We start from the raw sequence: 13,842 nt of genomic DNA, 5'->3' as shown, positions 1-13,842 counted from the left end.
TCAACTGGGAGTGGTAATAAACAGTTCAGAGCCTCTTTTTTTAATAATTGTTCACCATCTGCCAAACTGCTGCTAGTTGTAAAGTGAAGTGAGTTGAGTTCACTGCCACCATACATGGCTTGTATCTGATTTTTTTGCTCCCAAGTCAAAGCAAAAAAATAAAAAATAAGTCAGCCGAATTATTGCTCGTACTGTTTCTTGAAAAAAATCCTAAAACGACTCACTCCTATGTACTTTATCTCAAGGCACCGCTGCACAATTATTTCGTCCTGTATTTGCTGTCCAAATGAGGTATTGTTTTTAGTTCAAATATAGACTGACATGTATTCACATTCCCTTATCACTTGAGCACACATACAATTGGCTGATTTAATTGCAGCTTCTAATTGAAGTGTTTAAATGTGATGTTTCATGAAACATATATCAGGAAGCCCCTAGGCTTTACTGTGTACGATTTTGAGCGCGCTGAACTCAACACAGTGCAACGCAAATTGTCAGGGAACAAATGAATCCCTGTGTTATTCTCCTGAAGGTATTAACACTCAAAAGTGTTCTGGTGTCATCCCAGTCTCTCCAGTACTTTCTCAGTTTGCATTTCTCCCTCACGTAGCCACAGTGGCAGCCGGCGGTGGGACTCCTTCTTCGCCTTGGATGCGAGCCACGACTCTTCAGCTGGCCGGGCCCCGCAGTGGTCACAGGGTTAGCGTATATGATGGAGGGGCGCTTTTTAAATACTACTTTGCTGTAACTGAGATCCAGACCACTTGCAGCTCCACTCCCATATTTCAGCCATGCCCTTATGTCATCCAGCTCTCCTGCAGGAAGAATGCACCAGGTGGCCTTGCTGTTAAAGTCCACTGTGCTTTCAGGAAACCACTTTGGATTTAGATGGAGGCGTATCACGTTGCCACAAAGCACAGGACAGACAGTTGATGAGCAGCTGACTGTCGTTTTTCTCTTTTTCTGGGAGGCATTAGTGTGTTTTTTTCGGCCATAACGATTATATCACCTTGTGACCTGATTTTTCCTCCAACAGAAGCTGCTTGTCATCACCCGGCAAAAGCAATAAACTAAACTTTTGACTGTAATGTCACCATATCTTCGCCTGTGCTGCAAGCTGGCCTCAGGCCCTTCAGCTCCCCTTTAGGAGCTCCGCTTGGGTTACCGGCCAAGTGGGGTGCCTAATGAGTGCTCTCCGTTTGCGTTACTGTGTCCCCCTCTCTGTCCTCCTCCTGTAGGACCAAGCCGCCAAAGACAAGGCGCTACAGAGCATGGCCACCATGTCTTCGGCCCAGATCATCTCGCCCACGGCCTTCCAGAACAAGATGGCCCTCCAGGGGCTCTCCCGGCCAGGTTACCCCACGACTGGTGGGGTGAGTCACCGAGCAGTGCCCCTTCCTGCCTTTTTAGTCTATTTCCATGACGCTGTTGTTTTGGTCATAATATTAGGTACACCTGGGAAATGCCTGTTGCCTCTACAGAGATTTTTTTGTAGGTAGAACACAGGTCAGTTATGTTTATATTATGTGCAAATTTTGTGTGAGTATAGTACTTGAAATCACAACATGCATGAAAAAGGTATACTTAAGGGTTTCAAATTCGGGTTTCAAACCAGGGTTAGGGTTTCAAGTTAAGGGAAAAGTTTCAACCCAGGATCAGGGTTTCAAATTAGGGTTTCAAGTATAGGATAGGTTTTCAAATTAGGGCTTCAAGCCAGGATCAGGGCTTCAAGTTCGGGTTCCAGTCAGTTTGTAGTAAGTGTTAGGATTTTAAAGTTAGGGTTTCAAACCTGTCTTTGGGTTTCAAATTAGAATTTCAAGACTGGTTTCAAATTAGAATTTCAAGACTGGTTTAGGGTTTTCAAACAAGGTTTAGGGTTTCAAATTAAGGTTTTAAGCAAAGCTTGGGGTTTCAAATTTAGGTTTGGAGCACAGGGTAGGGTTTTAAATCAGGGTTTTTAAACTGTGGTAATGGTTTTTGAACAAGGGTCATTGCTTCCAATTGGGGTTAGAAGCCAAGGTGAGGGTTTCAAATTAGAGTTGTATGCAAAGGTTTGAGTTTCACTCAGGGTTACGGTTATAAGTTAGTGTTCGGTTTTCAAGTCTGGTTTAAAGTTTCCAAGAAGGATCAGAGATTCAAGTTAATTTAAAATTGGTTTTGAAGCCAAGGTTACGGTTTCAAATCTGGGTTATACGATAGGGTCAGGGTCTCAAACAAGGTTTAGGGTTTCACATTAGTTCAAAGTAGAGTTTTAAAACAAGTGTTAGTGTCTCAAATTAGGGTTTGAGTGCTAGAGGACTCTGCATCTTTTTGCACAATTGTCAAAAAAATAAATAAATAAATGTACCGGCATTACCAGATAACTACCAACCCGTTATTGCTCAGTGACTGTTTTTTGTCAATGTCTTTATGTCTCAAATGTGTTCTATGTCAATTGACTGTCTGTTGTCGTACTAGAGCGGCTCCAACTACCGGAGACAAATTCCTTGTGTGTTTTTGGACATATTTGGCAAATAAAGATGATTCTGATTCTGATTCCGATTCTGATTCTGAAACCAGGGTTGTTCTTTCCAGTTAGTGTAACTACAACATTCCATATTTGTGGGGACTCCATCATAGTTTGGTTCTTTTTTTGATCCACAAAGCATTGAAAATACGTCCTCCACCAAATGTGATAAAAATAAGTGATGTTTAATATATTATACTTTCATTGCGTGTGTATATGAAAGCTACAGAAAACCTTGTATAATTGAGCTAATCCGTCTCCTGTCTCCCTTTATTACAGTTTTGGCACGGGGCTCTTCCAGGACAGCCAGGCGGCCATGAAGAGTGAGTGAGCCGTTCTCCGTGTTCATGATCATTTCATACGCATCTCCGATCCGCTGAATGTGCATCAGATGCATTTCGGATTGGGTGGACAAATTAAAGCGTGTCCGTGTAAATGATAAAGTCAGCTGTCAGACATCGAGCATGCCGCCATGCCCCCTGCGCCTCTAGAGGTCAGGCGGTCCAATTAGTATGTGAGCTGGGGTCACAAGGCAGCGATGGTGCCTAACATGCCTCTCTCTTTCTCTCCCCCCGCACCCCCAGCATTAAGCCCTTCTCCCAGCAGAGTTACGCCATGCAAGCGACCGGCCCGGCCCCCATAACAGGTGGGCGTGTGCCCTCTTGCTCTTCCCTGCTGTTGTATTGACAGAGCGCTATCACACTAGCAAAAACATATGAGAACATGATGATGATAAAGACCCTGCACCAATTGTTGCATGTTTTGCCCATAAACTGCCCACCACCTGACTTCCCAGGTTATGAAAGCACTGCAGGGTTGTCCATGTCACCTGGTGCCCCCCCTTGGCACGGGAGATGTATCGCCAGCTCCAAGCTGCGAATGCTGGAGTTCTCTGCCTTCCTGGAGCAACCTCAGGACCCAGAGACTGTAAGTAGACGTGAAAGTTAATGACTTGGACAGTCTTATTTCAGTCATAAGCACTTTGAGAGCACAATTCTTGTTCAATTCTTTCACTCATCTTTACCATTTACCTGAGCTTTTCCTTGACCAATGCAAGATAATAATAATAATTAGAAAAACATTTTCATACAGTTACGAGAAAATATTTATTTTCTTCGGGATAGTTGTATGGAGAAAAAAACAATGATTGTAATGTGATGAGAATAAAGCCTTATTTTATCACGATCTGTTGTATTTTAGTTTTTTTTTTTTTTTTTTTTTTTTTTCAAAGGTTGTAATAGTCACTGATGGTGTAGCGGTACACTCGCCTGACTTTGGTGCGGGCAGCGTGTGAACGTGAGTGCGAATGGTTGTCCGTGTCTACATGTGCCCTGCGACTGACTGGCGACCACTTCAGGGTGGAGTCTGCCTTTCACCCAAAGTCAGCTGGGATAGGCTCCAGCGCCCCGCAACCCTAACCAGGATAAGCCGTGTTGCAAATGGATGGATGGGTTGTAATAGTACTACTTAAGAACTACTACTACTACTTAAGTCGCCACAGCGCTTCATCCTTTTCCATGTAAGCCTGTCTCCTGCATCCTCCTCTCTAACACCAACTGCCCTCATGTCTTCCCTCACGATATCCATCAACCTTCTCTTTGGTCTTCCTCTAGCTCTCTTGCCTGATAGCTCCATCCTCATCACCCTTCTTCCAATACTCACTCTCTCTCCTCTGGATGTGTCCGAACCATCGAAGTCTGCTCCCTCTAAGTTTGTCTCCAAAACATCTAACCTTGGCTGTCCCTCTAATGAGCTCATTTCTAATTTTATCCAACCTCCAAGAGCGAACATCAACATCTTAATTTCTACCACCTCCAGTTCTGCTTCCTGTTGTCTCTTCATTGCCACTTGTCTCTAATCTTTCCCCTTCATCCTCGCAAAGACTCTTCTGTCACATAGCACACCTGACACCGTCCACCACCCGTTCCAACCTGCTTGGACCCGTTTCTTCACTTCCTGACCACACTCACCATTGCTCTGGACGGTTGACCCCAAGTATTTAAAGTCCTCCACCCTTGCTATCACTTCTCCCTGGAGCTTCACTCTTCCCCCGCCACCCTTCTCATTCATGCACATATATTCAATCTTACTTCAGCTAAACTTCATTCCTCTCCTTTCCAGTGCATGCCTCAATCTGTCGAACTGTTCCTCCACCTGCTCCGTGCTTTCACTGCAGATCACAATGTCATCCGCAAACATCATGGCTCACGGGGATTCCAGTCTAACCTCATCTGTTAGCCTATCCATAACCACTGCAAACAGGTAGGGGCTCAGGGCTGATCCCTGATGCAGTCCCACCTCCACCTTAAATTCCTCTGTCACACCTAGAGCACACATTACCACTGTTCTGCAGCCCTCGTACATGTCCTGTATTATTCTAACATACTTCTCTGCCACTCCAGACTTCCGCCTGCAGTACCACAGTTCCTCTCTGGGTACTCTGTCATATAGGCTTTCTCTAGATCCACAGACACAATGTAGCTCCTTCTGACCTTCTCTGTACATTTCCATCAACACTCTCAAGGCAAATAATGCATCTTTCTAGTCATGAAACCATACTGTTGCTCGCAAATACTCACTTCTGTCCTGAGTCTAGCCTCCACTGCTCTTTCCCGTAACTTTATTGTGTGGCTCATCAACTTTATTCCTCTATAGTTCCCACAGCTCTGCACATCACCCTTGTTCTTAAAAAGGGGCACCAGCACACTTTTCCTCCATTCCTCAGGCATCTTCTCACACGCTAGAATTCTGTTGAACAAGCTGGTCAAAAACTCCACAGCCACCTCTCCTAAGTGCCTCCATAGGAATGTCATCAGGACCAACTGCCTTTCCATTTTTCATCCTCTTTCATGCCTTTCTAACTTCCCCCTTACTAATCATTGCTACTTCCTGGTCCACCACACTTGCCTCTTCTACTCTTCCTTCTCTCTCATTTTCCTCATTCATCAACTCCTCAAAGTATTCTTTCCACCTGACCAGCACACTACTGGCACTAGTCAACACCTTCCCATCTCTATCCTTAATCACCCTAACCTGCTGCACATCCTTCACGCTCTCTATCCCTCTGTCTGGCCAACCTGTATAGATCCTTTTCTCCTTCTTTTGTGTCCAACCTGGCATACATGTCATCATATGCCTCTTGTTTGGCCTTTCCCACCTCTACCTTTGCCCTATGTCACATCTCAATGTATTCCTTTCTCCTCTCATCGGTTCTCTCAGTGTTCCATTTCTTCTTAGCTAACCTCTTTCTTTCTATGATTTCCTGTACTGTGAGGTTGCACCACCAAGTCTCATTCTCTACTTTCCTGCCAGAAGATACACCAAGTACTCTCCTGCCTGTTTCTCTGATCTGTGGGATACTCTTTGGCCACCTGCAAACATGCATTTGTTGTCTTTAACATTGTCAGCGTGTGGGCTGACGTTTATTGGAAACATCGGTGGAAAAATACCTAGCCATGGCAATTTAACATGAATAACTCAATTTTTTTGTCTCCCCAGTTCAACAAACACCTTTTCGTGCACATCGGTCAGTCCAACCCCAGCTACAGCGATCCCTACCTGGAGTCGGTGGACGTCAGGCAGATCTACGATAAGTTCCCCGAGAAGAAAGGAGGCCTGAAGGAGCTGTTCGACAAGGGGCCGCACAACGCTTTCTTCCTTGTCAAATTCTGGGTAAATCACCTTTCAGTGTCTGATCATGTGTGAATTAGCTCAAATGGTTCATTTATTATGATAAATCCTTTCATTGAGGGCATCATCAGAGCGTACAGCCCATCCCAAAGTCATAAAGGTGAAGTACAATACATACTCCTGTTAATGTTTTCTTGCACCTGTTGGCTGTTAATGGTCCTGCAGTGTTAACTGTGTTATGAGAGATTATATGTTGGAGTCAAAGGACATTAAGGACAATTTAGACAGTTAGCACAGTCCGCACTATGATGACCCAACCACAATCACCCAATAAGAGACAGTGATGCACAGCTTTCTTTTGCAGCATTTGTATCTTCCTCATATGATGATGATGTGAGTGTGTGTGCGTGTGTGTGTGTGTGTGTGTGTGTGTGTGTGTGCGTGCGTGTAAGAGAGAGTGTGTGACGGCAGCCTTGGGGAGACTGGCAGCTCTGAACTTCACCAGAGGAAATGTGAACCCGCGCACCTGTCCCTGTGCGATTACGCCGAGTCCAACACTTTTGCAGCCCCCTCCTTCGAAAGCATTTATTTATAGAGCAGCTCCACCCCAAAACAGACGTACACGATAGCACCGCCAGAGAGCAAAGCGTGATGACCGCAGTCAACTTAAGATGGCGACAGATGAGGCTTTTCAATACTTTATAGAGCTGTCTGCAGCCACGTCATCCACATTACTGACTCGAAACATAGCACTTGTTTGAAGTCTAATTATTATATGTATATTTATGTTTTATTTGATATATTTTTAAAGATTAATTGAAGATTACAAAAAGTCATCAATGGATTTAGTTCAGGTACCAATATGTAATATGGGGGTCTATAACTGTTCTTGTCAGGTGACCATGTCTCCCCAAACTGTCCTAGACAACCTTAAAGCCTCTATAGTGATAAGGAATTAACAGATTATCATGCACACCGCATGGCAAGAAGGGGAGGGCATGGAATGGCGCTTAGGAGAGCCAATTTGTCAGCCTACCTTGTTTGTTTCTTATAAAGCTATTTTTAATATTGATAGAGACCGGCGAGATCACCGGCAGAACATTAAGTGCCCGACAACCCTGCAAGTCAACGCCCACTTTGTGAACAGTTGATGTCTTTTCCTGGCTGTTACAGTGCAACCTTTGGTAATGCAATGTTTTGAGCAGAGGATTGACTGTACAGGTATACAGTGGTGCCTTGATAGTGATTCTGATTCTGATTCTGACAGTGGTGCCTTGAGAGCTAAGTGACCTGACTTACGAGTTTTTCAAGATACAAGCCGTCATTCTGCCGGTTATTATTATTTATTTTATTTTATTTGCGTTGACTTACAAACCCAAACTTCACATGCGAGCTATATGGTGGCAGTATACATAATTCAACACACTTCTCAAAAGGCAACAGTTTGGCAAATAGTAAACATCCATCCATCCATTTTCTGAGCCGCTTCTCCTCACTAGGGTTGCGGGCGTGCTGGAGCCTATCCCAGCTATCATCGGGCAGGAGGCGGGGTACACCCTGAACTGGTTGCCAGCCAATCGCAGGGCAGATGTGAACGTGTCCATAGATGTGAACGTGAGTGTCAGTGATTGTTTGTCCATGCGTGGCCTGTGATTGACTTTCGACCTGTCCAAAGTCAGTCGGGATATACTCCAGCTCACCGGTGACCCTGAGCTGGACAAGTAGTAGAAAATGAATGGATGGATGCACCAAGCGAGGCCATCGAGGCTCATTGTAAAACATACAGAGGCCTCTTTGCAGTGCCAGAGACCATGAATGTCAAGTTGAAAGTACCGCCTCGCCTTCTCATGCCTGCCAGATGGCTTTTGTATGTATGGGGTTACCCTTCTCACATGTTGGACTTCCGCATTATTTATCGCGGCGGGATAAAGGACATTTGTGAGTGACACCATTTTGGAAGTGGTCTTAGACAGGCCTTTGGGGAAGGGCAGCTGGTCAGATTCCCGGGTGGCATTTGAATGAGGGCAAGATGAGACCTGTCATCTATAAATCATAAGAAAAAAAGTGGAGTGAGACTGTAATAAAATCGAGGAGAAAGAAATGGTAGTAGCGTGTGTAGTGTGAACCAGAGAAAGAGAGAAAGTCAGTGTAGGGTCGGTCCCCTCTCGGGGGGTTTCATCATGATAAGCCGCGTTTTCACCAAGTTCCAGTTTGGTTCAACACAGTACAAGTGAGATCGCTACTCCCTGATCATTCTTGTCGTGGCGTAAGTAGACGTCACAACAGCGAGACTGTGCAACTGGTTAATGATTGTTAGGGTTGGGCATCGAGAATCGAGAACCGATTGGAACCGGGACTAACGTTCCGGTTCTCCCGGAACCGTTCAAATGTAAAAATTTCGGTTCCCGGTTTCGATGCCTAGTCCTCCAGCCACGAAGAAGAAGTGATGAAAAGCAACGAAGAAGTGGCGTAAACCAACAAAGAAGAACACGCGCTATGACATGCTTTTGCCCAATGGCGGTGACGGCGAACAAAAGTGTGTCTTAACTTTGTTAAAATGAATGACCAGTCGCCTCAGTGCAACACTTGGAATAAGATTATATTGTGCAAAGGAGTTTTTCCTGATGTCTAGTGTCTGATGCGCTCCGAGCCTCAGCCTACACCGCACGGAGCTTCAGTGAAGTCAACTCTCACTCAATTGGGTGAGTGAAACAATAAAATACGTTTATGGCAACATTGAGACAGCTAACAAGGTAAATGGTTGCTTGCACTTTTGCACTGATGGTTTTTAGCGTTTATTTTAGTCTTCAAACCAACGTAAGTGGCGATGACAAAAACAATGCTTAACATTGAGCTAAAACTGCACCGTAGCAACTTTACATCACAATGAATTTGGACAAAATTCACATAAACGTTGTCTCACATTATCACAAATACTAACCTTGTGTCCTCATCGGTGCGTGGGGAAAGGAATCAGCGTTTTATAGTATTTTATTCCAGCCATTAAAAAAAAAAAAAAATCAAAAAACAATCACCGGTGCCGTGTGAAGTTACTTTTTGTGCCAAAATGCTGAGTTCCGGTACGTACCCTTCAAAATAAAAGGCTACAAGCTTAAAACAAGAAGTCAAGTTAAAATTTGCACATATAAACCGTTTGACGTGATGAAACTGAACATAAACAATGGGTTGGACATCTTGGATGCTTTTGCATGCTGAAATGCTGAAAAACCGAACGGTTCTGTTTGGTAAAAATGGGTCTTTTCCCAGACATCATTCCAAAACGGAGATCTTACAAAGCTATCTTTGGATTAAAACAGCAATATTTTTGCTGTCCTCAATCAGAAAAAGACCTTCTTTTCACCCTCATAAAGAGCAGGCAGGAGATCCCCGGGGAGGCGGTGACCCCAGGGTGTGTGCTGAGGTATAGGTTGGCATGGCGACGGTGACAGGCAGATGGCCCACTACCAAAACTATGGCGTTCTAGATTGAATTTCCAGCAAACACCCCTGTCGGCCACTGGCTGACCTGACGCCCCCTTCCCCGCCCTCCCCTCTCCTTAGCGCCCATGGCCCTGTCCTAACAGATTGTCGCACGCTTTTGAAGTGCCAAGAGAATCTGATTTGAGCTGCCTCTGCTAAATTGTTGCACAGCCGGCCGGCCCGGTGTGATCTAATCAACCAATTGTACGCCGCTGATTGTAATTAGATGAATTCCCTCGCAGGCCGTGAGGCGGGCGATGGCGCGTCGGCGAGGTTGGCTGGGCCTCGGGGATGAAGAAAAATAGAGGAATTACATGAGGCCCAGATGAAGACGAAAGGGGCGATGAAGAGATGAGGAGGCTCAGCAGTGTCTCAATGGCCCATTAAGAGGCAAGGAGGCGCGGGTAAGGGCTAAAACAGGCCAGCTGTCAAAGTGAGAACGCACCTCAGTCGGATCCAGAATCGGATTACGCTTGTCAACTCTGACATGAACCACTTGGTGCATCTGCATGCATGCACTTAAGGCTCAAAATGACCTCAAGAAACCTCAAGTTTAACATTTATAGTTTATCAATTTGGCATTCAATTGGTTTAGGTTCTGTGATTGGCTGGCAACCAGTTCAGGGTGTACCCAGCCTCCTGCTCGATGATAGCTGAGATAGGCTCCAGCTCTCCCGCGACCCTTGTGAGGATAAGCGGCTCAGAAAATGGAATGCAATGGAATGGTTTAGGTTCACGTGCCTTGGATCATTGTCTTCCATTCCCGCTGCATATCATCTTGAGCATTAATATGAGATGTGAAATGGCGGCAGCTTGGCTCAGGTGGTAGATCGGTGGTCTCCCCCTCAGCCCCCCTGTGTCCACGTCAAAGTATCCTTGAGCAAGATACTGAACCCCCCGTTGCTCCTGTTGCTGTGTCAGCAAGATGTGACAGAATGAGGAGACGGTGTTAAAACGCTTTGGGTACCTTGAAGGTAGAAAACCTCGATAACACAGGTGCCGAACTCAAGGCAGATCCAGATCCGGGCTGCCACATGATTTTATGTGGCCCACTAAAGCAAATACTGTGTCAACTTCTTGTTCTTCTCATTTTGGAAGAAAATATGTCCCGAAATTGCAGTTTTTCTTCAATTTTAACAGATATTACAAGCACTTAATTTCACAAAATCCCTTCTTGAAATTAATTGGACAAGCAGTATACTAAAATATTTGCTTGCCACAATTTTGTGTGACTTCCGATATATAATTATGGAATGCAGGGGCAATTGTATACATGTGATAAAATGTACATACAATGGTTTTCACAGTCATAACAACCCTCTGAAAGAAACCATAACAACGATGTGGCTCTTGACGAAAATGAGTCTGACATCCCTGCGCTACACAGTGAAGCCTTTGCATTTCACCTAGTCACGTTTTTCTGTTGCACCTACTGTACGTTTTGTTAGATAGTCACTTAAAAACTCGCCCGATGCACATCTTTTTGTGCTCTTTCTACAATGCCCAAAGATGCCACAAGATGCCAGCAAAGCCGTGGCTAATGGAAAAATAGTATTTGATGTCAAGGAAGTACTGTAATGTTCAAGAGGTACTACTGATACTAAGATCTTTGTATGTTTGCGAGGCTCTACGTTTAGCCTGGGTTATTAGTGGAAGTTACAGAGCGTCTTCGCTGTAGCTTCTGGTGCATTTTGTACAGTATATGTAGCTACATATACTGTACAAAATGCACCAGAAGTGCGCATTTTTTTCGAAATAATATTCTCTGTCAGTTATTTATTTTAAAGGGTAATGTAAGATCAGTTTAAAATGCTATTAAATGGCTGCCTGAATTATGTAGTCTTTTGGGATCTTGCTTTAGTTTGTGGTATTTACAATTTAAACTATTAATATAGACAATTGTAAACATTTGGGGGCCTCAATCACTCAAATTTACTGGAGTGTAAAATATCGGCGGCACGGTGTTTGACTGGTTAGCACATCTGCCTAGCAGTTCTGAGTTCAAATCCCAGCCCAACCTGTGTGGAGTTTACATGTTCTCCCTGTGCCTGCATGGGTTTTCGCCAGGTACTCCGGTTTCCTCCCACATCCCAAAAACATGCAGGGTAGGTTAATTGAAGACTCTAAATTGCCCATAGGTGTGAATGTGAGAGTGAATGATTGTTTGTTTATATGTGCCCTGCGATTTGCTGGCGACCAGTTCAGGGTGTACGCCGCCTCTCGCCCAAAGAGAGCTGGGATAGGCTCCAGCACGCCCGCAACCCTAGTGAGGAGAAGCGGAACGGAAGATGAATGAATGAATGAATGAATGTAAAATATCAACACCCATAAGTTCCTATTGGTCTCTCCAGTTTGAAGTGTATTTTACTGGTGATCCAACCTAGGAAGACTTAAACCCACAAGGAGACGCACAGCATCTTGGGAATCTTGAGGCAGCTTTGGCAGCGTTATCCAAGGTCAACTGGGATCGGCACTGGATGCCTCGTGGCTTTGCATGGAATTGCTTTCAGGCTTGGCTGAGCTGTAGGATTCTTTGTCAAACTGACACGCACCACTCGATGGACCAAAGTAATGGGACACCTAGCCACCGCGTCCTCAGGAAGTGCTCGCCATTGAAGACTTTCTATAAGACTTTAGAGTGTGTTTTTTTTGTCCATCCATCCATCCAGAGGAACATGTTTGAGCTTACTGATGGACGATCAGGAGCTCATTCCAAGTTGTTTGATGGGCTTGAAATCCAGTTCTCCCTCACCAAAGATTGAAGCATACAATGTGAGAGCTGAATGAAGTTGAGTCGGACCTTGTGTGTGTTCCCTGTAGGCGGACCTGAGTGTGAACCTGCAGGACGACAGCAGCTTCTTCTACGGGGTTTCCAGCCAGTATGAGAGCTCAGAGAACATGATCATCACCTCGTCCACCAAAGTCTGCTCCTTTGGGAAGCAGGTGGTGGAGAAAGTGGAGGTAAGGAGAAATCACAGGGCTCACATCTATCGGTAAGAACTCTGGTTAAAAATAGTGTCTGATATTGATATTTACACAGAGAATATGGGGTTTCACATAATGAAATGTGCAACTGTACATACTTGGATGCAATTCTAATTTATTGACACCCCCAGTTAAGATTTGCTGTCAAATTCAACATAAAACAGAGAATTACACATTGTGTCTTTAAAACGTCCACATAGCTTGGCTTTTGGAAAGCAAACAAATGCTAGCGAACGATGCAAAATGTCGTAGACACGCTAACAAATACCATCGGTGTTACAGTATAACTATAAGCAACGGATGTTTGAACACAAACGGTGGAGCAGCATATGTTGACATGTAACAATACTCACAGGCATGTATTCTTTATCCTCTGCAAAGAACTACTAATATTACTGCGGTTTACTGAGGAGCTGTGTATTATTACATTTAAAAAATCACTTGTAATTATTAAAAATGAATTTAAATAAAATAGAAACAAATAAAAAAAGTATACTTTCTTAATAACATTGCGATTCATCCATCCATTTTCATGAGCGTTGCGGGTGAGCTGGGGCCTATCCAAGCAAACTTTAGGCTAGAGGCAGGTTACACCATGACCTGGTCGCCAGCCAATAGCAGGGCCCATGTTGACAAGCAAGCATTCACACTCACATTCACACCTCAGAACAATTTACAGTCTTCAATTAATTCATGTAAAATTGTGTCGCAGCTTTGCAAAGTAGGTCTGAAATATTCCCATTTTTTTCTTTGCTATACATTTGGTACAATGTATCACATTAGACAAAGATAATAATGGTAATGATTAAAGGTATTCATCAAAGATAAGGTTCGCTAGTTTTATTGCTTCTCTTCCCAAAAAATGACCTTTTTTTTGCACTTAAATGGAAATTAACTGTGCTAAAATCCATTGCCTGTGTCGTACTGAAGTTTGACCCCTAGAACGGATCATTTATATTTCCATTTGCTTATGGGGAAAATTTATTTGAAATCAGAACAAAAGGAAGGTCAAGCAGTCCCCTGGAGTGGATTGTGTTTAGTTGTGAAGGTCCTGTGTAATTCCAGGACTGGGCTTCTTTTATATATATATATATATATATATATATATATATATAAAAAGTGAGAGCCAACAAATTTTGCATGGGCAAGCGTTAAATCAATCCTGTTGTTTGCAGCCAAAGTGCTGTGGCTTGTGCAATGTGCTTAAAGTGTGTTTCTTTCTACTGGAGACAATAGGCACTT

At 44.1% G+C, this 13,842-nt stretch overlaps 1 protein-coding gene across 2 annotated transcripts in view; it reads left to right on the top strand.

The window, feature by feature from the left end:
• Positions 1 to 13,842, top strand: part of LOC133403248 (transcriptional enhancer factor TEF-3-like) — a 51,040-nt gene that overhangs the window by 31,741 nt on the left and 5,457 nt on the right. The window contains exons 5-10 of one of the 2 annotated variants that reach the window (XM_061677981.1): positions 1,239 to 1,373; positions 2,786 to 2,829; positions 3,091 to 3,152; positions 3,303 to 3,433; positions 6,005 to 6,178; positions 12,436 to 12,576. In XM_061677981.1, coding sequence (XP_061533965.1) covers positions 1,239 to 1,373; positions 2,786 to 2,829; positions 3,091 to 3,152; positions 3,303 to 3,433; positions 6,005 to 6,178; positions 12,436 to 12,576 — 687 coding nt within the window. Of the gene's footprint in view, positions 1 to 610; positions 1,374 to 2,785; positions 2,830 to 3,090; positions 3,153 to 3,302; positions 3,434 to 6,004; positions 6,179 to 12,435; positions 12,577 to 13,842 lie in introns of both variants that reach the window. The other variant, XM_061677982.1, reaches the window with a different exon arrangement.

Source organism: Phycodurus eques, chromosome 5, assembly GCF_024500275.1.
Source record: "Phycodurus eques isolate BA_2022a chromosome 5, UOR_Pequ_1.1, whole genome shotgun sequence".
In the NCBI taxonomy this organism is placed as follows: domain Eukaryota; kingdom Metazoa; phylum Chordata; class Actinopteri; order Syngnathiformes; family Syngnathidae; genus Phycodurus; species Phycodurus eques.
Note: the sequence above shows the minus strand (reverse complement) of the source record. Positions and strands in the feature narration are given on the sequence as shown.